We start from the raw sequence: 27,236 nt of genomic DNA, 5'->3' as shown, positions 1-27,236 counted from the left end.
GCAGTGTAGGCTTGAAAAGCAAGCCTCTTCTTATCTCGCAGTTTCTCCGCACCCTCTTTTCGCTTTCTCTCCATTTTGGACTGGAGGATTCTAACGAAACGTGCGTTTCTGTGCACCGCCCAAGCCAAAGGTAGAAGGTGTTTGGTGATATGATTGGACGAGCCCCTTGTCACTAAAGAAGACAGCCAATGGGCCGCAGACTAGCATGCGCTTGTCAAGCATGTCAAGGCCATGGGCCACGCTGAGTTTGTTTCCCGTCCTAATGCATTATGTAGGCAGGTCCAAACCGAAAGGGGTTGGTGTTGGGTCAGCCCAGGGGATGTGATTGGGCCAGCCCAGTGTCAATAGGGCCGCTCATGAACTACTTTCGTGGGCCAGCCGGTCAGGCCATTATATGGGGAAAAAAAAAATTCTAAAAAGAAATTTTTTTTTTTTTTTTAAATAATAAATTCGGGACTCTCGGCCCATATTGCACCTCGGCCCACCGGGAAAACGCCCGGTATGCCAGATTGCCAGTCCAGCCCTGCTTCCACCTACCGTTGGATATGGTGAGGCGAGGGGACCACTGGGACCTCAGGATATCCAAACCTATGCTACCATTATTGTTTATGTTGGGGTGGTATATTTTAGTCATGAAGGTTACCTGTTGGCAGAATGGCAAAGGTTCTGACATCTGACATTAGGGTAACCTTGCATGTAATTAATGACAGTTTAATCTTAAAACAAACCCAGACATCCAACATTACAGTAAGACTACCTTTAACAACACAACACTCACCACCACAACAGATTCATTTTAATTGAACCTATTAATTCACACAATACATGCAAATATGAAATCTTCTTAACACCAAAACCCTTTTCTTATGGTGGTTTACCGTTATGTATAGTCCTCAGGAAGACTCACCCTTGGTGGTTTAAAGGGATAGTCCGGAGGAAATTGGATATTGAGGGAGAACACTCCGCCCTTGTATGGACTGTCACCCTGACAGAGAGAAGTAAAAGAGAAGGAAGTCAAGACGGACAGCCCACACGAGGAACACACCTTGATCAACTGAATGTCTCTTAACAATTAACACTGATAAACTAAGTATAAAGGTATATCAAGAACATACAGCCGCGGAAAAAATTAAGAGACCACTTCAAAATTATCAGTTTCTCTGGTTTTACTATTTATTGGTATGTGTTAAAGTAAAATGTACATTTTTGTTTTATTCTATATCCTACTGTCAACATTCCTACCAAATTTCAAATAAAAATATTGTCATTTAGATCATTTATTTGCAGAAAAATGACAATTGGTCAAAATAGCAAAAAAGATGCAGTGTCTTCAGATCTCGAATAATGCAAAGAAAACAAGCTCATATTCATTTTTAAACTACACAATACTAATGCTTTAACTTAGGAAGAGTTCAGAAATCAATATTTGGTGGAATAACCTTGATTTAAAATCACAACTTTCATGTGTCTTGGCATGCTCTCCACCAGTCTTTCACATTGCCGTTGGGTGACTTTATGCTACTCCTGGCGCAAGAATTCAAGCAGCTCGGCTTCTTTTCATGGCTTGTGACCACCCATCTTTCTCTTGATCACATTTCAGAGTTTTTTTTATAGGATTCAGGTCTCGAAATTGGGCTGGCCATGACAGGGTCCTGATCTGGTGATACTCCATCCACACCTTTACTGGCCTGGCTGTGTGGCATGGAGCATTGCCCTGCTGGAAAAAACACTTCTCAGAGTTGAGGAACATTGTCAGAGCAAAAGGAAGCAAGTTTTTCTTCCGGGACAACGTTGTACTTTGCCTGGCTGAGGTTTGTAAAGACCATAAGGATTGAACCAAAGCGGACTGGAGGGTCTCCTAGTTCGTCTTCTCTGATGAGTCCAATTTCACAGTAGGTGCAAGACTCTGTGGCTTGTAGGCCTCTCCAGGTCTCCGTCTAACCATCAGACGACCATGTGTTGGGCAAAGCTGAAAATTGGACTCATCAGAGAAGACGAACTAGGAGACCCTCCTCCCACGGAGGCTGCACTGACAGTCTAATTAGATCCGCCAACCATGGCTGATTGAGCCAATGTGGCGCCACTAATATCAATTTCAAGCTCTCCTCCTCGACTCTGCGGATTATTTGACGTAGCAGAGGAATCGGAGGGAATGCGCTAAGCATGTTGGGCCACGATAACGCGGCTCACCACTGCAGCGAGCGGAGCCGCTTCCGCGAGGAAATGCGGGGATCGGCATACAGCCAAGGCCTGCCAGCATCTGCGATCCACCGTGATCAAGCGAAAACTTGTCTCTGGCGGAGTCGAGTTTCAAAGACAGATACCATGCCTGAAATGGACGCGCCTGAAGCATCCCGAGGGGGCGTGCCACTGCTGCGGCTGCCATCAAACCCAAGAGCTTCTGGCAGCTAAGGGAGGAAACCTTCCTCCCTAGTCTGAACATCTGCACGCAGTCTCTGATAGCCTCTATTCGTGCTGGCGACAGACACAATGTCATTGCCACAGAGTTTACTGTCATGCCCAGGAAAAGCACCGTCTGCTGAGGACGCAGTGAGCTTTTCTCTTTGTTTAGAACAAATCCGAGGCGGTACAGGTGAGCCACCACGAGATGGCACTCTCGCATCGCCTCCGCTTCCGAGAAGCGAGAAGCCAATCGTCCAGGCAGTTGAATAAGCGAATGCCTATTTTTCTCAATGGAGCGATGGCAGCCTCTACGCACTTCGTGAAAACTCTCGGAGCTAGGGAGAGACCGAATGGAAGTGCGTGGAACTGGTATGCCACCCCGCCGAATGCGAATCTCAGATACCTGCGGTGTCTGGGATGGATCGGAACATGGAAGTAAGCATCTTTGAGCTCTAACGTGATCAGCCAATCGTTCGGCTTTATGAACTGAATCAGCCGGAGTGGAGTTAACATTTTGAACTTCAGCGGCATGAGAGACTTGTTCAGTATACGTAGATCTAATACAGGAAGCTGGCCGGGGTGGGTCACTGTAGTACTCTCCGTCCAACAATGCAGAACGCACGTTAGGAGGAGGGGGGAGGGGGAGACCAAGCTGGCTCGCCGCCCTCACCGTTACTTCGTGTAGCTGGTGACCCAGGTTCCGGGAGAGTGCCGCGGGCTTCGTAGCCTCGTCACCATCACCATGTCTGTCTCCTCGTCCGAGTCGACCTCGAATGAATCATCGAGCAGACTCTCTCCACCGGCGTCGACGTCCAACTCGTCGAGCTGGACGTCGAGCTCAGATAGCGCCACGGCAGCCTCCTCAGTCACCGCGACTGGGGCCACTGAGCGTGCTGGCGAAGAGCAGGGGGACCCAGCGGCTACCCGAGGGAAACCACCAGGACCCCTGCTGCTTCCAGGGCGAGAGGAGCCTCGCCCGTCCGGGGACACCACCCCGGACAGCGCAGGCTTCACTCCCGGATGCATACTCTCTCTCTCCCATAGAGAGAGGCGCTTTGTGACTCGTGCCGTCGTCATGGCGGCACAGAGCCCACATGCCGGAGGGATTTCCCCGGACAACGCAGCCTCAGCGTGCGCTCTGCCTAGGCACAGCGTACAGCTGGGATGCCGGTCACTCTGCCTCCCCTGCCTCCTATGACTGCACGTCCCTGATATCATTATATTTTTGGAAGAGCCCTACATAAAAACCCTTTAAACCAAAAATCTAAGATGTATAGAGTGCCTTGTGAAATGTCGTTAGCAACTTATTATTTACACTTTATTCAACATTACATTATCAGGCCTAAAAAGTAAGCTTTTTTTGCATTAAAACCTATATTGTATTGGAGGAGTATAGTGGAAACATGGTTTGACTGTCATGATGCATCAACATGCTTTTCCTCAGCATTCCTGATATCCACACAATTACGTCAGCATTGATAGTGTACTTGTCTCAGTACACATTTGTATCTACTTTTAAAGTCATTGTCCACGATTCTAATCATATTAACTGTTTTCCCCTTACCATCCTATAGTTGTCTGTGGTGTGTGCGTGCTCAAACAAAATCTGTCGTTCGTACATAGTTCTGGCTCTGTAAATGGGGTGGGAAATGGCTCGGACTGAGCCACATACTATTCCAGCCAATCAACATGTTGCCTCAGGAGCACAGGAGGGAGGGGTGTAATTTGATTGGCTGTTGAGCTCAAATATCAACAATCTTTTACCAGAATTGTTTACTGTACTTTTCTAAATGTGTGTCAAATTCACCTGTTCCTTGATATTGTAGACAAAGATTTTCTTCATATAAAAGATGAGAGAAGCAGAATAGACTTAACTTGCACTTACAGCAGTTACATTCCAGCACTTTTTTTCTATTTCTTACGTAAAATAGTATTTATTGTTACACTAGGTCTCTATTGCTCGAAAATTGACTCTCCCTTGTACGTCGCTTTGGACAAAACCGTCTGCTAAATGACTAAATGTAAATTATCTGTCAATAGGCAATCTACACTAAACTAAACTGCTGACTGCCAATGTCCTCTGACGAGATCACATTATTGTCATTTTGTCATTTGAGGTTACAACCAATCTATTCAGACAGATGACAGATCTCAACCCAACAGTGAAAACATACCTATATCAGGAAGAGTCATGTTTGTTTATTTAACCTATTCTCAAATTCCTAGACGACTATTAATCATAAGGGTACTGTTCGGCGTAGCTCGCTAAGCGGTTTAGCGAGCTAGATTCCATGCTAAAAAAAGAAAACGCCCCTTTTTTTGGTTCGGCGAAGCAACTTCTGATAAATTACCATAGTAACATATCATTTAGTGTGTGTGCGTCAGGACTTTGGGCAGCGATTGCCATAAGTTGGCACATTGGCGGCATCTGGTGGCCAAAGGACAAAAGAACGCTTGTTTTTGCACACATTCGCCTCTGTTGTGATTTTGTGTTCTCACCTGTGTCTCGTTATGTGCCCTTACCTGTTTCCCAGTGTGTGCCCTCACCTGTAGCCAATTGTCTTCCCTAACCTGTGTCCCACTGTATGTTTGCCTCCTGACTCCCAATTAGCCAGGCGTTAAATACCTGGCTAGTTTCCATGCCCTTTATCGGGTCATTATAGTGTTTCATGTCTGTCCAGCACCAGTTTCAGGTTTGTTCTCTGTGCAGTTCTCAAACTGCTTTTGTACGCGTTTGCTCTTAAGCTTCGCCTCTCGCTGCTTGGGTAGTTCCCTATGATAGCTAAGCAGTTAATAGCTCTGCCTTTTGCATTGTATTACACTCAGGGTGCGATTTGCCGGGGGGGATGGTGGGGATTTACCCCCCCTCTGGTTTTTTTTTGTTCACTGAATTAGCGAGTTCTGTCCAAAACAGTTGCGTTTCAGTTTCAAAGTTTCAGTTTCGGTTTCAGTATTTTAGCGTGAATGAGAGGGAGCACAAGAACTGAGCGTCTAGCAGCGATTATCATATCATAGACATATATGATGCATGTATATGAAGAGAATTAGGCCTATGTATTGCTTGTTTTTTTTGTTCATGATAAAAAAAAAAAAAACATCCCCCCCTCTGGTTTTTGGACAAATCGCACCCTGATTACACTGTTGGTGTTTTTTGAGTTAAAGTAGTTTTGCAAAGTATCTCCTGTGTTTTGGACTGTAACCTGTTTTGCAACATACTCTGTTTTTGGGAATCTCTTCTGTATTTTGCGAAACTGCTGGTTGGAAGAGACCCTGTTGAAAAGCAATAAAGAAATAACCATAGAGATGATCATCCTGCCATTGGGTCCTCTTACTAGCTCGCTGGTTCCCCACACCCAGCATTTCGGTTTCAATCCCTGAGTAAAGCCTGACAGAACGACCCGATCAACATGGACCCAGCAGGTGTTCAACAGCGAACAGCTCGCCAGCAGGCCTTCGACCTGGACAACTCTGAAGCCTCCAGTCAGTGGATCATCCAGAGCCAGGAGACTTCGGGTCATCGGAGGCTGCAGCAGAAGCACCAGACTCCCGGGAGACTGACGTCTCAGTTCGCCATTGCCTCTGCTCTGGAGAGAGATGCTGCCCGTAACCCTGCTCTCCGGCTGCTGACGTTCCTGAAGCTGCAGTTCCAGAGGCACCCAGCCTGGATGCAGCAACCCTGGATGCCCCCAGTCCCAGTGGACCAAGCAACCCGGATGCCACAGTTCTGGAGACCAATGCCCCAGTTGCCGCCAGCCCTGGTGAAGCCCCGATGCAGGCAGCCCCGACGCCGCCAGCCCTGGTGAAGCAGGCTTCCCCAACGGCGACATCTTGGATGCCGCATGCCCAGAGGCCGACACCCCGGATGCTTAGAGGGGGGTTCTGTCATTGGGTCCTGCCATTGGGTCATCTTACTAGCTAAGCGCTGGTTCCCTACACCCTGCATCTCGGGTTCAATCCCAGAGTAAAGCCTGAGTGTGTGTGTGTGTGTGTTTGCGTGTGATATTCTAGCAGCACAGTGCCTATAGAATTCCACGTGTACTAAGTGGAGAACAAAGAGACTCCAACAGTATTCCTCATCTCTCATGCTCACACAAAGCACACTGGGACATTACTGGACGAGGGAATATGAGGAGGTCACGGAGAGCTTCTCATTCCTCCAGTTAAGTCTAGTGGAAGGAGTTCAGCTGTGCAGGTGGACCAGGAGCTGGGTGGGGAGGGGCTTTATGCCTGCTTGGTTGTCTCTCTGGAAGATTAACGGAGCACTCAATTACAGCCAAGCAGGGACGCAGGAAAATATTTTTGGTGTACCCAAAACAGTGCCCCGCCATGGGGGCTTTGACTTGACTATCCTCTGAAGTGGAGGTGCAGGCCCACGGCCTGAGGAAGTTTGTGTGTGTGTGTGTGTGTGTGTGTGTGTGTGTTTTCAACATCAGTGCATCTGTGTATGGGTACAGCCTTCAACACTGATGAGCACTGGAGCAGAAGGGTCTTACGAAATTGTATTAATCTGTTATTCATTGACTGTCAAATAAAACAGATGGAATGGCAACAGAGGAGTGTGGTTTTGTAATTATTCTTGTTTGGTGTGGCGGTGCTTAGAACATTTGCAAAATCATCACAGGCTGTCTGATCCATTTGAGGCGACTCGTCTGAATAGTTTGCTGGAGAGAGAAATTTGATGAAAATGCAAGCGAAGAAATATTCAACAAGCACCTGTCATGTACCCACCCGTATTCCGTAAAATGTCTTTTCTCGGGAGAGAGCTGTGAAAGAAAAAAAAGTCTTCTGGTGGGAAATGTGCGGCCCGAAAGTGTCAATCTGTGAAAGATCACAGGAGCAGATGACGCTCGTGAAATGTTTATTCATAGTTGGCCCTACTGCAAAGTGTGTATTTTTTTCATTACCTCCCATATTCACACTCAGCACATCTAGCGTAGGCCTACCATAAGCACCTGCAAACTCAACCTTCAGCTTGAACCTGGTCTCTATGGAAACAACCCGACAAGTAAAACAAGAAAAATCTATCTTAATAGAAGCTTAACAACAACCGGAGGAAAGGATTAGCATGATACAGAAATAGAACAAAAAAAAATGAATGTGAAATAACTCGAACTGAAATGGTAACCTTTATTAACAGGTTCAGACAACATGGCTGTAAATGTCAGGAGAGAGAGAGAGAGAGAGAGAGAGAGAGAGTGAGAGAGAGTACTTTTCATCCCCTGCCTCTTCCCTCCCTCTCCTCCATGCGGTTCTCTCCTTCTCTCCGCGGCGCAGTGTTAATTAGTGGCGACCCATGGGGCGGCCGCGCAGGTTAAGTGCTTCGGCTTTAAAACTCATCTGTGCGGGCAGCTCCAGCAGGGCTCACAGTGCTGGCAGGAACAGGATTAGAAGAGGCAACCCTTTGACCGCCTGGGTGACCACAGCGCAGTTTGGTGCCTCCCCTGGGACTTTTACTTTCATTAAAAAAAAATAAAGCCAACAACAGTGCCTTGACTTCCTAGGTGAATATACGGGTTAGATGCTTTACAACAGGGCAGCATTGTAAGTGGAGATACTGTGAATGACTGTTTTTTCTTTAATCACAGCAAAAGGTTGTCGGTGAGGGATTTGTCAAAGGTATTAATTCTCCCCTGTTCTCCCATAAGTGGGTGTTGTGGCTGTTTCAGGGATGTGTTTCAGCCATGCCTGGAAGGGCTTTAGCACGCAGTGGAGAGCAAATAAGGCTGGATAGGATTCACAGTCATGGAAAGATAAACGGTCTCATCCCTGTAAGAATGCAGCCATGACATTTCTTAAAGGGATTAGGACCCTTCTCTGGTGTGCTACATTGACTCTATCCCCTGTGTAACTTGAGAAACACGGTTCATGATTTAAAACTTTTTAATATTGTAATTGGAGTGATATGCCAGAGGTTTTTTTTTTCTCCATCATCTGACAGTGTGATGTTCATCTCCCGTGTGATGTTCAGGGCCCTGTCAACATGATTACAGCTTGAAGGAGCCTATGTGTGTCCTGAATAAATCAAAACCTCTTTCATATGGGGCGAGGGATGTTTGTGCCAATTTTCCTATTTATCAGTGGCTGACAACATGTGCCAGAAGCCTGAATGTCACATTCTGTAAATGTAAACAATCGCAAGGATTACAGCAGATTCCACGCCAGCTGTTTGAAAAGTTTCGGTTGTCAGGTGGCTGATCCGACTGACTTTTAACAGGCAGCAGAACTCAGCAGCAAAGGATGGGATGCTGGGTGTGAGGCTGTTTGTTTGAGTCCAAGTCCTCCGTCAGGGCGATTGTTATGACAACTTCTCAAAAAACTATTCCCCCGTGGAGAGTGCCAGGCACGTGTGCAATCAAAGCGCTGGCCTGACCAGTGAAGTCATTAGCTAAAATAGCCCTAATGGGATCTCAAGAGACTTCGTCTCTCATTGTCACCAGCAAATAACTGCAAAACAGAAATAGAGACGATAAGCTGTGCAATTGTTGCATGGCGAGATACTGTGACAGCAGCTGCAACGGCTCTTGGTCTCCCTTGGCGACGCACCAAAAAAATCCTGTTATACAAAAAAAAAAGTTTGACAGTTTGGCCTGTTTTCTTGATGTCATTTACCCTCAGCTGATAAATACTGAATTGTATGGTTGTGCTGTCGTTCAACATTGGTGAGTTTCCAGGGTGCAGCATATCTTGTTAGCTCTGCTAAAGTGCCACTGGAACAGACATGGGCTTGATCTGGTAGATCTATCTGGCATCTGATCATAAACTAGAATTTAGAAGTAAAGATGTATTATGAGATCCTGATGCAATGGTTCTTGGTGTCTTGTAAGTTTGAGTTGCTGTTCAATCTATAGTCCAGCCACAGTGATTGTTGCTATGCTTGACTAAACACAATAACACATCCTGAATGGTCATTTTTTTTTAAATGCGCTGACACCAGGACCCCTAAGCTAATTAAAACTGTTGACTCAACACCGTGAGAGACTTTGTCTTCCCCACTGAAAGCAGCTCTGAAGGTCGGAGGTCAGCGCGTCCCCCAGGTGAGGGCATTCCAATCTACACACCTACAAACCATCCGTCAGGGCCCAAACAACACTGACTGATGTCATCGCTGGAGATTCATAGCATTCACAGTCTGGTCTTGGCCCCCTCCGAGGAGGAGACAAGGAATTCATTGTCCCCTGGCAGACGCTTCACTTCCTGACTCCAGCAAACTCATTATGGTCTGGCAACTCAAGATTTTTTTCCCCGGATTGTTTTGGGAGAAAAACAACATGTGCCATTCTTGGGGATGTCTGAGTATTAATGCAGAGTCGTTTAGGCCTTGTTTATTCTGAGCTTTGAAAATGATTTATAATAGCCTATTTGTAACCTAGGCATCATACATCCATAAAATTGATGACTGACCTGGAAAATAAATAACCACACATCAGACACACATGGAATGCACCCACCCTTCACACCCACACACAAACACACACACACACACACACACACGGACACACACATACAGACACACACTTTTCATGTCTGGTTATTTGTAATGGATATCTAAATCCACCAAATAACAGAGTAGATGAACGCTAAATGACTATCTTGCCCAAGCAATTGCTTTAGCTTAGCGTTTTCTCTGTTGAAAAACAGACCAGAAACATACTATATTAAATAGTAAAGCTTAAATGAGGGGGCACATAAGTAGAGAGCACCTGGGGGAAATGCTCTGATGAACATGAAGAACCAGATGGAGTTCGGGGCCAGGTAATAATATAGAGCTGGGAAGCAGGCTCCACTCAACCACATAGCAAATGAGGGGGTTTGATGTGATGCCAAGCACAGTCTTCCTCATATAGGGAGCTCAGAGTGTGTGGCTGGTGTGTCCATTTCTACATACCACTGGGCTATGTAGAGGATATGATGTCCACTGGGTATAATCCACTGGGTATAATCTTTAGGTGAAGAGTGATGTTTACGCTCATGTGCAGACAAGTACAACATTAATACAACCGTACTCATACACACAGCATACTTCACTATGGCCTCGTCAACCCCAAAGATACGTTGCCCAGGAATTGCTGCATTTTGTGGACATATTAACACACGTGCAGTAAATCAGTCCTTACAAATCAGAAGTGCCTTTAAAACAAATGTGACTAAATGAATATGATTTATACGTTTATACGATTTAACAGAAGAAGCCCAAGAAACTGTTATAATGCACAGTAACAACACAGGAAATAGCAAGTTTAGTTTGAGTTATAATGTTCTTTCCTCCCCTTGTATTGTCAGAAGGATCCTCAAAGTGACTCTGCTATTGACTACAGTGTCTGTCAGCCATCACACTAAAGCCTTTGTTGAGTACAAATGTGGACCTTTCCGGGAGACAAAATCCAAACTGTGTTTATGACAGATTTCTGTTTCAGGATAACAACGATTGATGTGTTTTCTAGGAATTTGTCACTTCTTTTCACTCACTGTTCTTTTTTTGTTTTGTTGTTGGTCGTTTTTTACACTTGCTCAGAATTATAATAGGTTTTCTTGAATCCATTACGCACATTGAGCAGATGGGGGTGACGAGCGGCCAAAACAGTGGACAGACAGAGGACTGCTGGAGGTGGAGAGTTGGAACAAATGAAAGCCCATTGCTTTAACAGTCTCTCCAAAGCTCTGCTATCTTGGACTCTCAGCACAGCATGGAGCACATCAGTTAAAAAAATACATGCTAAGGAGGAGTAAGGGACATTGGGATGAGGTGAGCATGAATCAGAATGTGTCATAACACCGTCAGCTACATCAATCACACCCGAATCAGATGAACAGCACTGGACCATATGGACATCTGTAATTCATTAAGGCTGGGGTGGGGAGGAGAGAACGAAATGTCAAACTGAGATGATAATTCGCTTGGCATGTTCCACTCTGTTGATGTGTAGCTCACTGGTCTATTTCTAGCCGGCGAGAGCCAAGCATGTCAACCACCCTGCATGCTTTCTCCCGCATTTCCTCAACACGTTAGACCAACACACATGCCACGATGGCGACAGCACAAAGCGCTCAGAACCGCCCCCGAGACTGCGGTAAAACAGGTAACTTGCCAATTATCCTGAATCCAGCTCAGAATGCATTCATTTTTATAAATCCATCTGTATTAATAGCCAGTGTTGAGTGGTGTGTTGGAAGAGCCTCTCCACACGTACTAAGTTAATGAGCTCATTTAAATCCCTTTTTCACCAGAGGTATTTAAGAGAGAAAAGACAAAAAAAATAATAAAGAAGTAATTACATTTTCATTATTCAGAGGGTATTTGAAATAGTTGGGTGTAGCTCTTGGATGTTCTCCCAGTTAATTCCTAATGTTTAACATCCAGAATGTGACCAGGCTGCAAACAATACATAAACTCACTGCCAAATAATGCATATGGCACAATGTGAAAAAAATGCGGTATAGGCAACATGACTAAAGGTTGAAGTTTGAAGGTATTTATCAAATACTTAAAAAAAAAGAGTACATATCAAAGGCTTTGGCTGATATTTAATCTTTAACCTGTAACCTCTTGAATGATGCCGGTATTAATTTACCTACATTAACTATTTCTGACCAACAACATTCATGCAGCACACAAGATATGACTTCAACAAAGCCTCACTGTATGCATAATGTTAGTCTTCAACTAATCTCTTTTGTCTGAAAAATGTAATTTGGCTATTTGCCAGCTGCACAACGCATAGCAAAATGTCATGCCGGAAGCCCTAGGAAATGCACCTTTGGAGTGGTATTGAATGGTAGCGATTTCAAATTCCTCACACATACTGTTTAGCTGTTGCCTGTCTACCTTAAATGAATGCTACACATAGCTTAGTCAATAAAACAAGTACATGAAAAGGCTGAATTTGTTAGACCCTGAAGTTTAGCAGGCCATACGAAATGGATTTGCCATTTTGTGCTTGTTGACATGAAAGAGTGAAATGTCACTGCAGGAGAGGCCTTTACAGAGCTGTCACATAATATCCTATTTTATTGAACCCCCTTCATTGTTTGCATACAAATGGACCCAGAGAATTGCAGTCATTTCTGTAACGCAGTGAGAATTCACATCAATTGAAAGTGTCCTTTTTCCTGTGTGCATCATGGATCCTCCATCATGCCTGAGTGAATGACTGAAATTTGAATTACAAATATTTGAAGGTAAAAGGGGGAAAACATGCATACTCTGCAAGGGAGAAGAGAGAAAGAGCACCACCCTTATACATGACATTTAAAAGGCTTAGAAAATATATCTGACCTTGCTAAACGTATTTTCCAACGCTATCTTACTTTAATTTATTATAAATTATAACCCTACTCCAAAAACGTGGATACACTGTCGGTAGTTAATTTACTGGTTACCAATTAAGTACTTGAAGCTACGTCTTTCAGATTGCTGGAAAAATCGAATTCATCTGCCCACAATTTGTTCTCGCCACTCCTACCGCCAGAGGGAGCTGGGACATGTATCAAACGACTTGCACCTGCCACAACATGCTCCTCAAATCAGCTGTCACTTAGGTTGTGATAAGTGTGCTCTAATATTTCATTATTTGTTCAATGTAGAACCACTACATAATAACATTTAGATAAAAGTGTAGCTTCGTGCGTTCGGATTTTACAATACTTGCGCCTTACCCAAAACTCTTGACAGAGAACCAAAATGCTGGGCTTCGAAATATGACAGAAATAGTGCAAGCTCGCAGCGTAATATTAACAGGAAGATTGTTCTGAGGAGAGCAGAAAGTAATTGTTTGTGTGTGAGTGCGTCCACTCACCTCATCCAACCTGACACAAATGTGTTCAGACTGGACCAAACTGTAGCTGTCGCTCTCTTTTACTTGGAGTGACATGGCTCAGGTCCATTTAAGTCTTAACATACGCATTCCACCGTAAATATCATCCAATCACAGAGCACAGAGGGCGTGATTTCCTCACTCCTGCTGTCCAAATGTATGAAGTTTAACCCAGTGCAACCGCTTGGAGAGAATGGTGTACCTCAGCACGTATACGCGTCTAAGAATTTCCAACACTCAAATTATTCTTTTTTAACTTTGATAACGTTAAGTACTTTGTTTTCGTGTTTTATGTTACAAGTGCAGTGGATCCTCGCGGTGGGTTCTCTGCACAAATGGCTTTGAATATTTCCCTGCAGCGGCACGGGATTCCTACAGTCGGTGTTCTCTTCCACTTACTTGTGAGTGCATTGACTTTGACAGGTTATGCATCGGCACAGGTCTTTGACAGTTTGGGATTATCATATGGTTTGAGAACGGACCTCTCAGAAGATGCTATATTGGTGGCAAACAATGGAATACGCGTGCCTTTTGGAAGATCCAGTTTTGTAGATCCCATCAACGATTTGGTTATCCAAGTTCAGCCCGGAGACAAATGCAGCATAACCGTGTTGGATAATGATCCCTTGTCACAGAGACCGGGGCTGCTTTCCCCGAAAAAGTTTCCGTGTGAATTTGGTCCGAACGATGTGAAGTACTCGCACTTCGGCTCCAGGAGCCCGGCGAAGGACAGGGTGAGGCTTCAACTCCGCTATGACACCCAAACTGATACAGTCATCATACCGTTCATGATGGAGGTTGAGGTAATCTTTACGCAGTTGGAAGTATTGACTAGAAACATGCCTCTCACTGTTGACAAGCTTTTAGGAGCAAGCAACCCTATTGATATCAAAATATTGGAATTTACTTATGACAGAAACGCATATCAATGTAAACTCGCATCTCTCGCCAGTGGAAGTACATTGCCCAGATATGGCAAACTTATTGATGAGGGGAAACTGGGAAAGATGTTGGACTGTGATGAATTTCTCAGACTCAACATTCGTTATCAGCACACGTTTGCCCATCGTTCCCCTAACAGAGATTATATTCCAATGTTTGTAGAGTTACAAGACAAAGAGGGCAACATATTAAATCAAGAGTTTTTCCAATTTATGGTGCGCATAAGAGAGGGGGAGGAGAACACTGCTCCTAAACCAAGTTTTGTGGCTATGATGATGATGGAGGTAGACCAGTTTGTAATGACAGCCATTACTCCTGATATGCTGGCTGCAGAGGACATTGAATCTAATCCAGATGATTTAATATTTAATATCACGTCCCCATTGTCTTTTGAAGAGGGCTACATAGTGAGCACAGACGATAGGAATCTGCCAATCACTTCTTTCTATCAGAGGGATTTGAAGGAGCTGAAAATAGCCTATAAGCCGCCCTCTGTGGATGCAGACGGTGAGCGAATTTTCCAAATCGAGTTTGAGGTTGTGGACACTGAGGCAGCCGTCTCTGACCCCTTTGCGTTCATGATTGTAGTCAAGCCAATGAACACTCTGGCTCCTGTGGTGACCCGTAATACCGGACAGCTGTTGTATGAGGGACAATCCAGGCCACTATCTAGCTCACACAATTTAGAAATCAGTGACGAGGACAATCTGGACAGTGTGAGAGTCAGCGTAATTGATGGGCTTAGGCACGGGCATCTAACTGTTTTGGGGTCCCGGAGGAAGTTTTTCACTCCTGCCGACCTGGATAATGGTGTGGTGATCTACCAGCACGACGGCAGTGACACCTACAGTGATAACATCATTTTTAGGATGACGGACGGCAAACATGAAGTGGAATTCCTGTTCCCCATCACCGTGGTGCCAACAGATGACGAGCCGCCAATCATCAATGCCAACACGGGACTGGTGCTGTTCAAAAACCAGATGATGCCAATCTCCCCTCTGACGCTCAGTGCTGCTGACATAGATTCAGAGGATTCCACTATTAAGTTTGTCATCCAGCCCCCCTTCTCCACAATAGGAGAGGTGCTGCTGCGGCAGTCTGAGGCCCCGGAGGACCCGTCTACATGGAGGTTCAATGCTGAGGACGAGCTGTATGAGAAATCAGTGACAGAGTGGCTACAGCAAGACATCACTGATGGCAAGCTCTTCTACAGGCACATCGGGCCTCACATCACGGAACCGGTCATGGACCAGTTTGTGTTCAGCGTCCAGGATGACAACGACCCTCCCAATCAGTCGGGAGAAAGCTCATTCGTCATCAAGGTTCTTCCCATCGATGACATCCCTCCCGAGCTTTACCCAGGCACCACTCTGCAGATGACCGTCCACGAGTATCAGCTCACATACTTTCGCAAGAAGTTCCTGCGCTACACTGACCTAGACTCAGAGGACCGCGACCTGAAATTCACAATCACACAGCCACCCACTGACACAGACACAAACAACCCTCTTGTATTTGGCTCGATTGTTCTAACTGAAAGTGCGGACGTTCAGGTCACAGAATTCACCCAGGCACAAATCAATCACCACAAGATAGCCTACAAGCCACCCGACGTGGAGCTGGGCATCATAGCCCACGTGGTGCAGTTTACGTTCACCTGTGAAGACACGGCTGGAAATAGCGTCACCGGATCCTTCAACATATATCTTCAGCCTGTCGACAACAAGCCACCCCAGATAACCAACTCTGGTTTCACTGTGCTGGAGGGCAGCACACATGTCATTACACGAGAGGAATTAGACACCCAGGATCAAGACACTGACAGCAGTAAGATTTCATTCACTGTCATTCAGCCTCCACTTCATGGGGTAGTCCAGTATACATTCACTGATCTGACCAAAGGCGATGTGTTTAATTTGAGGGACATTTCAGGGGGCAAAATCTCATATGTGCACAATGGCGATGAGTCGACTAGTGATTATTTCCAAATAGATGTTAGTGATGGAGTCCACGTTGTCACAATTACCATCAGGGTGACTGTGAAGCCAGTTGATGATGAGAAACCCACAATTAGTCTCCCAGCCGGCACCATAGGCTCTCACATTGACGTGTTAGAGAATGGGGCCACAGAAATTACGACCAGCGTCATTCAGGGACGGGACGAGGACACGGATGACCTCCGCCTGACCTTCATAGTGGAGGACCCTCCTGTGTTTGGAGAGATTCTCGTGAATGGGGTTCCTGCTGGGAGGTTCACCCAAGCCGACATCATCAATGGCTTTGTGGTGTACGCCCACACCGGGGGAGAGATTGGTCTCACCACCAAGGAGGACTTCTTTAATCTGACCCTCACGGATATGTCAGATGAGTGGACAGTCGGGGGCAACAAAGTCACAGGGGTCAGAGTTCAAGTCACCATACTGCCCCTGGATAGCCAGGCCCCCGAGGTATTCGTGGGCCCCTTGTTCAGTGTAGTGGAGGGAGAGAAAAATGTAATTGAGATCCTGCACATTAGCGCAGACGATGTCGACACACACAATGATGACCTCCTGTGCACAATCATTGTTCAGCCATCATCAGGTTACGTAGAAAATATATCTCCAGCCCCGGGCTCAGAAAAGTCTAGGTCAGGCACAGCCATCAGCGCATTTACCCTTAAGGACATTAGGCAAAACCACATTTATTATGTGCAAAGTATCCACAAGGGCGTGGAACCTGTGGAGGACAGGTTCACTTTCAGATGCTCCGACGGCATTAATTACTCAGAGAAGCATTTCTTCCCCATCATGATTATCCCCTCCAATGACGAAAAGCCTGAGATGTACATGAGGGAGTTTGTGGTGATGGAGGGCATGAACATTGTCATAGACACGCCGATTTTAAATGCAGCAGATGCGGACGTTCCCTCCGACGAACTGACATTCATAATCATCAGACCCCCGAAGCACGGAGTTATCCTAAACCAGTTGACCTCTGGCACTGTTCCAGTTACCAACTTCACTCTTGACCAGATCCGAGAGGCCTCTAGTATTGTCTATGAGCATGATGATTCAGAGACCACAGAGGATAGTTTCAGCGTCATTCTCACTGATGGTAAATTCACAGTGGAGAAGGACGTCCTGATCATGGTTATTCCTGTTGATGATGAAACACCTAGGATGGCCATTAATGACGGTCTCGAGATAGAGATAGGGGACATCAAAGTCATCAACAACAGAGTTTTAAAAGCCACTGACTTAGACTCAGAGGACAGCTCACTAACATACATCATTCGCTATGGCCCAAACCAGGGGTTTCTACAAAGGCAAACACCATTTGGTTATTTGGAGAACATCACGATAGGGATGAATTTCACACAAAGTGAATTAGACCAAGACCTTATCGTTTATATACACAACGGGCAAGAGGGGATTCGTGATCTGATTAAATTCGATGTCACAGATGGCATTAACCCTTTAATAGACAGATACTTCTACGTCACAGTTGGAAGCATAGACATGGTCTTCCCTGACATTGTTAGTAAGGGGGTCTCTCTGAAAGAAGGGGGAAGGGTGACCCTGACCACAGACCTGCTGAGCACCACTGACCTGAACAGCCCCGACGAGCACCTGGTGTTCACCATCACGCGGGCGCCCATGAGGGGGCATCTGGAGTGCTCTGACACCCCTGGCATGCCCATCAGCTCCTTCACGCAACTGCACCTGGCCGGAAACAAGATCTACTACATACACACCGCCGACGACGAGGTCAAGATGGACAGTTTCGAGTTCGAGGTGACGGATGGCTACAACCCAGTGTTCCGCACCTTCCGGGTGTCCATCTCGGACGTGGATAACAAGAAGCCGGTGGTGACCGTGCACGGCCTGGTGGTCAGCGAGGGGGAGAACAAGCTCATCACTCCGTTCGAACTGACAGTGGAGGATCGGGACACGGCGGACCGGCTATTGAAGTTCACCATCACCCAGGTTCCTGTCCACGGCAGGCTGCTCTTCAACAACAGCCACCCAGTCACCTCCTTCACCAAGCAGGACCTGAATGAAAACATGATCAGCTACAAGCACGATGGCACCGAGTCGGCCGAAGACTCCTTCTCCTTCACTGTGACCGATGGGACTCACACAGATTTCTACATCTTCCCCGACACGGTGTTCGAGACGCGCAAACCCCAGACTATGAAAATCTCCATTCTCTCCGTGGACAATGGCATTCCGCAGATCGTGGTCAACAAAGGAGGCGCAACTTTAAGGATTCTGTCCACGGGTCATCTGGGGTTCCTCATCACAGGCAAGGCCCTGAAAGCGGAAGACAGAGACAGTCCCCAAGTGGCCGTCACCTTTCGGATCACAGTGGGTCCGGAGCATGGCTACCTCATCAGCCTGGGCAAAGGCAACGTCACAGTCACTACATTCACACAAGGTAAGAAATACATTTTATCATAAGCACCATTCATTATAGAAAGAATAACTGTCAAGTGTGTAACTTCACATTGCCTCAACTCATTTACCAGGCATGGTGGAGCTTGCCTGTTGGCGGGACATATATTTCACTTGGCTACAAACTCTCTATTATGCCTGAAAGAACTGTCTGTTTTTTCCCCCCCTCACCATATGGGATGCAATTCACACCACGCTTGTCTTTATTACAAAAGGGTTGTACTTTCGCATTTTAACAAGGTGTGTCATGACAGCATACTTAGTGTATCAGACAGCGCAGGTATTGACTTACATGCGGCTCCCCAGGTAGAGACTCTAAAGGGGTTTTAACACGTACCTCAGTGGTATAGAGTTTCAGTGAAGCTCAGTGATTCTAACAAATCCTTTTTGTTTACTGACTCTTTGCACATATACGTATAGGAGTAATTTGTGTTTAGTAAATAGCATTGACTTGCTGCAGGTCAAATATCAAAAGGTCTATTGAACTAGCTGTAGTTGTATGCTTTGCTTTGACCTGTTGCTGTTGATATTAACCTCAACCATAACATCTAACCTTAGACATAACATTAACCTGTCACCTCAGAAAACCCCCCTGAAAAAACACAAATTAAGGGTCGGAGTTGAAGACCAGAGCTGATATAAATGTTTAACACCTTGTAACAGTGCTGCACCGCTACGGTTGCAAAGGTAACAAGTATTGTTTGACAGAGTTCCTAGGTATTTCAGGCCAAAACACACATTTACATGTTGTTATCTGACCAACATCTGGTCAGATAGGCACTTTAGCAAACAAAACCAAACCTCACTTCACCCTTCCAGAAGTATTATTGCACTAGAAGAATGCATTTTATACATTTTTGTTCCACATTATCTATACCTGTCCTACATGTGGTATGCCTAGGATAAAAAAACTAGGATAGCAAATTTCTGTGCAAATTAGATTTAGCGTAGCAGGAGTTTGGCTATGCGATCAGAAACTGGTATATAAACACCCTGGGAAACACTACCAAGTCACACTTAACTCGCGAGAGGAGACTTTGCAGAGAAGAACAAATTCTGTGGCTGTGTACTTCTTTATGAGACAGTGATGCATGCCTCTCTTGTCCAGAGGGACACGCATTCATGGGCAACAGAAGCACCTGCATAGTGAGAGACTGAGCAGAAAGCACCATTGATTTACCCTAACCTACCCTACCCTACCCTGCCCTGCCCCCCACCCCCCTCCCTCACCTCTGATGCCTGTTCAATATTTCAGAGGCAGCTTGCAGAAGAAGTGTAAGGGCAAAGCATGCAGTAAATAAAGTGTCTCCCTCATGGGCATTTGTAAGATTGTGGGGTTACATTTTTATGAGCTGGCTATCTTTGAAGGGAGGAGTGTTTTGACATCAAATATTGAAGATGCAAGGCAGAGGCGGTGGTGGCGGAGGCTATAAACTTCACACTCGCCCAGAGAACCGGCCTTTAAGAAGCACGCAAATGCCTCAGCCTCATCCAATGAGAAAGCGGCTCGACAGATGTGTCAAGATGAGCAGATGTTCAGGCGTTAGTTAAAAAAAAAATATATATGTGTGTGTTTTTTTGTACCCTGTCACGAGCACAGCAATTAATGTTGGGTGAGACTCGTATATCTTTTTACACGTCTCTGGCTTGTAGTGTTAAATTAGCCAGTGCTGAACTGATGACAGTAAACCATCCTGTAGGGGTTTCTGAGCCTGCATTCTCTGAACTGTTGAGGCATGTGTAAATTGGCCAAGCTGGAAGTGGGTCAGCTGAGTTGACATGTTGATATCTGAAATGGTTGAAAGCATCACCAGGCTTTCTGTTGGTGTCTGTTTATTTATTTACCGTAATTTATCTTAAAAAAAATAAGCAAATAAAATGATAAAGTGACTCAAAACTCACACGGCTTGATACATTCTCATAAGCATGTCTCAGAGTGACAGTCTCTGTTATAAGAAATCTCTGTTATGAGTTTCTGTTATAAGAAATCACTATAATGATTTATGTGTCCATACTGATTTTTGTCAATGCCATTATACGTCCTTTGATTCCGAGTGGAATAGGGGCATGAAAGTGGAGTAGAATACTGATATTTCTCTCTTCTCCGCCTCCAGCTGACATCGACGACATGCATATATGCTACGTCCTACGGGACGGAGATAACGCCACGAGTGATGTCTTCTACTTCTCCATCGAGGATATCGGTAGGTCTCTCCAAGTCTGCTGATACCTTGAGGTTCTAATGCATGCCTTATGTGTTGCATTTGTTATTCAAAAAAACATAGGCTTCTCTGCCCACCTTTCATTCACAAATTCCCCAGTGGAGAAATGTTTTTATGTTTGGCTCCTGAAGACTGATTGAATTAAAAATGCATAGGGTGAAAGCGAAGAGAATTCAGAGTAATACAAACCAGAGAGAGGCCCCTGACTCTGGAGATGGATCCGGGAGACCCCACGCCACATCTGGGCTGGACTGGAGTTGATATCTGGCAAAGATCTAACAGATCCGCCCGCAGCCCTGGAGCTGACTCTGCCTGCCTCATGCCCAGAAGTATATATTTAGCATTCTGAATCGGAGGTTTTTTCTATCCAATGGAAAGGTTGCTGGAGGCAATTCGGTAATATTCAGTTGTGCCAGCTCAGGGAGAATGAGCTTTTCGCAAGTGAAACTCAATTCAGGTGCTGTGCGAGTAGCGCTTGTTATGTTGAGGAACTCTATGCGTGTGCTGAATTTAGGTTGTTACTTGGCTTTGTGTTTGTGTGTGTGTGTGTACACATGTGTACATATGTACATGTAAAAAGAAGATGTATACGTGTCTGGGTGTGTGTGTGTGTGTGTGTTTTGTATTTGTGTGTGTGTGCAGCCAACATGTATATTTATGTGTGTAAATGCTCTCCTAAAGACCTGTTCCGGGAGTCTCATTAGCAAATGAAACGTACCCACCCCCCTGGTAAAACTCTGGAGATAAAGACTGGGATATTATTAATAGACTCATAAACAGACAGTTTGTTTATTCTCCTTGGGGCATGTCTTGTTTTGCTGAGCTCTCATGATTGGCGTGTTTGTAGGAGTGGAGTGAAGAAGAGTGCACGGGTCCAAACAGCTGGCTGTAATCATTTTCTCAGTCTTTGTGCCATTACGGATTCACTGGCACACTGGTGGAATAGAAAATGAGTGCTACAACAGAGAATTAGTGGAGAGTTGTTTTGTGTGTTAAATATGAATTACCTATGCAGGACCTGGCTTCCTTTGAAACTTTTTGTTGTTGTTGCTGTTTTCGTCGTTGCTGTGGTGCTTTTCTCAGAAACAAAAAGACAAAATTGCAGTGTGGGTGGCTTTTCTATGCATCCTGTTTTTCTACCAGACTGTTTATCTGTGAGTGTTAGTGCATGTGAATGTCTGAAAGTGTTTGTGTGTGTGTTTGTGTGTGTGTGTGCATGCATTGGTGGTTGAGTTGTGTTGGGTGTAAGGAAGGAAGGAACAGTGTATCTCCATCCAAATTTGTGTGTGTGTGTGTGTGTGTGTGTGTGTGTGTGTGTGTGTGTGTGTGTGTGTGAGTGTGTGTGTGTGTGTGTGTGTGTGTGTGTGTGTGTGTGTGTTTGTGTCTGTGTGTGTGAGTGTGTGTGAGAGAGTCCATCATGAGGGTGTGTGTGCCCGTCCCAAAAAAAACCCAACAAGCACACATCACCGTTACACAAACGACCACTGTGTTCTCTCCCTCCTCCTGGGGGGGATTTTCCATGGCCGTCTGTTCCGTCTCCCTCAGTTCACACACGGGCCACTTCAGAAACTCTAAAGGCGCTCACTCCTTAGGTATGCAAGTGAGCGGTGACGGGCCTGCTGAATGGCGTCGCGGCGATGATGCCGCTGACGGTGGTGAGAGCAAGCTGGGGAGTGAGGGCGCCTGATGGTGTGGCTTTTCTTCGCCTATTCCACGGCCATGGAGAAACACAAAGCACCTCTCTGAGGGGAGCTGTCTCACGGTGACGGCTCTGTGTCACACACACACACATGCCCACACACACACACACACACACACACAGACGCACAGACACAGGCGCCTAAGCTGATGGGGTCAGAGAGGTAACCTGTGAGGCTGAAGCCAAGCCTCGGTCAGAAGGTGCTGGGAAGAGGGGCAAGAAGTTGAGGTGGACGACAGGGAAACAAGGGAGGTGTTCCCTTTTTTTCTGTAGAGCTCAGACAGCTCCCTTTTTTATCTCCGCCGATCCGCGAAAGCGCGGCTGTTGAATGGCCAGCGGGATTCCGTCAGTCGGGGCTCCTGAAAGCGTTTGAGAACAGGGCCAAGGAAGCGACGGGTTGCGAAGAGTACATGGGAAGAGTTTCCCCTCTCAGCCCTTCCGCGCCGCTGCCAAAAGACGGATGAATAGGCGGCGTGACAGCGGCAGCATAGCGAGCCAGTGTGGGGATTAGAATGGATACAATGTTACAGTCTCTCTCGCTCCGTGTCATTAGGCCAATCTGCACACAGGAGAATCTGGGGAAGAGATCGGAAGACAAAGCTCACTGTTAAGGGGTCTTTACCCATGGTTCTTTATCCTTGTTTTGTTAAGAGAGACCCCTCGTTCCACAATGCAATTCCTTGGTGGTAAACCGGTAGGACCGTGTTTGATACTCGCGGATTCGTGTTGAATCTGTCTTTGTGTCGCCGCGAGAGGTATGCTGCATGTGTTAGTTCTCGCTCGATAAAATGTAGGTGCTCTGTGAAGCCTGATCCAAATACGTTATTCCCTCAGTGACATTCGTGATTGGATTATATTAATCTTCCTCGAGTCAACTGCTTGGCACTTAGAGAGTGAAAATTTGGCAACAAATTAATTTGCCGTGCCGCAGTCATTCAAGCGTTTTGCCGAGGCCTGCAGCAGGTTGTTACAGAGGAATTACGTTCCGTTTCCTAGAGGCTAGTCTTGAACAAATGGATTGTTGAATTGCAAATGTGGTAATATGGGAGAGCAAGAAGGAAAACTGCATGGGCTGAGGAAAGACAGTGAGAGGGAAGGAAAGAGAGAGGGAGGGAGAGAATACAAGAGGAGAAGAGGGAGAGGAAGAGCAAGTGGGGTCTGCTTACATGGAGAGCTTGAGGATTCAAGGAGTTGCCATGATACGATCAAGAGGATTATTGAAGCACTTACTTTGTGCTTCTCTAGAACGCAAGCCCTAGTCAGGGTTGTTGGAACGCACACAGCGACGCACACACACACACACACACACACACACACACACAAGCGTGCCTTCACATGCTCACACACTCACACACTCACATACACACACACTTACACACACACACACAGACCCACTCACCTCATGTGGAGTTATTGATAAGAACTCAAGAGATGTACCAATTTGCACCCTTGGATGAGTTCACTTATCTCAGAACACTGTACAGATAAACATCATCATACACGACACAAATAAACACACATGCACACACACACACACACACACACACACACACACACACACACACACACACACACACACACACACAAACACACACATACACGGGTATACACACAGAGCACAGTTTACCTTGAAGGTATAGATAAGAATTCAAGTAGTTTTTCAGTCAACCAGAATAGATATGTTCTATCTATTCTCTGAAAGAATACACAGACATAAACATGTGACATGTAACTAACACACCCAACCCCCTCCCGACACACACACACACACACCCAACCCCCTCCCAACACACACACACACACACACGCACACACACACGCACACACACACGCACACACACACACACACACACACACACACACACACACACAGAGTGAACAGGCTTTACAGTGTCATTATTGATAACTACATAGATAAACTCGTCCTCTCATCTGTGGTATCTGCCTTCTCCCTTGTGGGGACGGAAGGGTCAGCATATTCCCCATTGTAGTGTTCACTGCTCCAGAGACACAACACATATGTATGCACACTACAAAGTGCACACACATTTGCATTGCACACTACAAAGCAATCTGCATCACATACATACATGCACACATACATACATACATCACACATCACACATGCTAATATTGGTTCAAATTCGCTCACAACCACATATGCAAATTGAATCCCCCCCCCCCGCCCCCCTCTGCCTTTTTTTTGCTTTGGTAAGATGTGAGTGTTGTTGGCGGCTGCTCCACATCCGCCGGTAGAGCTGGGGGCCCGGGGCCTCATCGGAGGCTGAGACGGGCTCTGGGGGGGCGGTTGGATGATGGGATGGCAGGTGTGCTGAGTTGAGTAGAGTTGGTGGAGGGCAGAGACACACACACACACACACACACACACACACACACAGTTGTATCCTGTCCCCGTCCTGTACCGCTGAAGTGGCTGGCAGCCGGCCCAGGTGGCATGTTTGTTTGTGCACTCTGGTTCCTTGTGAGTGGAGCAGTGTGTACATGGCTGCAGAAGAGGGAACACTGAATGCTGTGTTTCGTTCTTAAGTGCTTAATTGTGACAGCTTGTGAAATGGATGGTGGATAGATGGATTTTGTGTGTGTGTGTGTGTGTGTGTGTGTGTGTGTGTGTGTGTGTGTGTGTGTGTGTGTGTGTGTGTGTGTGTGTGTGTCACCCCATGCAGCTTGAAGTGTTGAATTGTTTTTGTCTTTTGTGAGGAGTTTGTTAACCCTGAGGAAAGTCTATTTTGAAATAGCTTGTGTCTGTATGTGGTTGTGTGTCTCTGTGTGGGAATGTGTTTAAGGTGTGTGTGTGTGTGTGTGTGTGTGTGTGTGTGTGTGGTCCCAGAGGAATGAGGGGAGGCAGATGTTTCTATGAACTTCTATGAACTTAAATCGGAACCCAGAGCTTTATTTCCTCCAAGCTACTGTTCCTCTACCTGGAGGTGAGGGCACTGTTCTCTCTCTCTCTCTATTCCTTTCTCTCCTTCTCATCTTCTTTTGCTTTCTTACTCTCAGCTTTGATTCTCTCTCCATCCCTGTCTCCCTCTCCCTATCCTACTCTCTCCTCATCTCTCTGTTTGTCCTTTTTCTGTCCTCCTCTCTCTCTTCTCTCTCTCTTCTTCCACACCCTCTCTGTCTCACTTGTTCTTTCTTTCAGTGTTCTCTCCCCAAAAGGCAACTCCACAGACAGACAGCCCTCAAATCCTGTACTCAATACAAGGCAATAAGGCACTAATTAGCTTAGTGTGTGCCTGTCTGACACAGCCCTGAGTTTCTCACACACAAACACACACACACTCACACACACACACACACATATACTCTCTTTCTCTCTCACACACACTGCAACACTCATTTTCACCCCACTCTTCAACTAGATTATCTGCTTTGGCATACAGCCACAGCGCTTGTTCACTTTTGTCTTGCTAGCGGTCATCTCCTCTCTGTCTCTCTGTCTCTCTCTCTGTCTCTCTCTCTCTCTCTTTCTCTCTGCATTAACGGATAGGATGAATAAATTAGCTTCTATTCAGTCGTCTTTTTTTCCACCCGTCAAAGATGCACCTGCCTGGAAGGTGTTGTGTGATTTTAATGTGCAGGGAGTAGTCAGGTTGATGGAATGAGGGGGGGGGGGGGGATATACTGGCATACTTCACTTCACTGTGGCCTTCGATTACTTCTTTGGCTTTTCTCTCCTGCTTTTTTTTTTTACATCCATTTCATGTTGTGTTTGAGAAGGTTTTTTTAGAACTTTCCCTTGAGCTGTACACATACCCTGCTCTTCAGATTTGTCACTCGGGATGAAACTGGGCTTTAATGTTTCTCTGACAATTTTTTTTTGCATTTCATCGCATTAGTGTGTTTATTTGCCTTTTAGGTAAATGCAGAAGATAGGACATTGCAGCTTATAATATTTAGCTCTATTGAGTTGGCAAATACTAATCTTCTGAGAGTCTTTGAAATAAACATTGGGATGTTGAGAAGTAATCCTACTTGCACTAGCCAGGCTAAATGAAAGCTCACTCTGCAATTCTGTGGAAAAAAAAATATCTCAGAAAATGCATTTAAAAACCTCCTGACCCTCCCAGGTCGTGCTGGATGCCAGATATGTCTTTTTGGGGTAATCCATCACTGCCAGTCGGAGAAAGGAGTTCATATTGCTTCCCCGAAATGAAAGGGATCCAGTCAGCAGGGGCTGGTGGGTGGGATTGAGGGTGGGATGGGGGGATGTGGGGGGGGGGGGGGGTGGTGGAGTCTACAGAGGAATCAGGGGTGATGGGTTGTCTAAAAGCCAGATAAATGGCAACCCATAGAAAATCGCTTAATGGAGATTCTTTAATAAAAATCACCCTGAGCATGGATTACTGCTGACGAGAGGACATTGTAAGGTTTAACAGAGACATCACAAGGGGCTTTCAGGACACTTGCCTGACTGAGGAGACTTCCGGAAGGATTTTTCAGGTAAAGAGATCAAGAGTGTATGCAAATAGTGGTGGACTATAGGACAGATACAGCCCTGATCTGGCCCACATCCACTTCACAATCAAATGCCATCTTGCTAGTCGACTGGATAAGATGTCGCATCTCTTAACCTCCGTGGGAGACATTCTCTTTTTCCAAAATCTAAAAAGATGCCCTTCGGGCTTTCACTGCCGTCTTTCGGAAAGGGCGACGTGAAAGGTGTGCGAGACGTTTTCCATTTTGGGCCTCTCTCCCCTCCGAG

At 45.9% G+C, this 27,236-nt stretch overlaps 1 protein-coding gene across 1 annotated transcript in view; it reads left to right on the top strand.

Moving 5' to 3' along the window:
• Nucleotides 1-13,549: 13,549 nt before the first annotated feature.
• Nucleotides 13,550-27,236, top strand: part of frem2b (FRAS1 related extracellular matrix 2b) — a gene marked incomplete at its 5' end in the record, with an annotated part of 77,497 nt that continues 63,810 nt past the window's right edge. The window contains 2 exons of the mRNA XM_080844637.1: nucleotides 13,550-18,575; nucleotides 20,707-20,796. Of these exons, the coding sequence (XP_080700763.1) occupies nucleotides 13,550-18,575; nucleotides 20,707-20,796 (5,116 nt within the window). The remainder of the gene's footprint in view (nucleotides 18,576-20,706; nucleotides 20,797-27,236) is intronic.

This window comes from Sprattus sprattus (assembly GCF_963457725.1).
Source record: "Sprattus sprattus genome assembly, chromosome: 9".
Taxonomy (NCBI): Eukaryota; Metazoa; Chordata; class Actinopteri; order Clupeiformes; family Clupeidae; genus Sprattus; species Sprattus sprattus.
The sequence above is the reverse complement of the archived record's forward strand: the minus strand, read 5'-3'. Positions and strand labels throughout refer to the sequence as shown.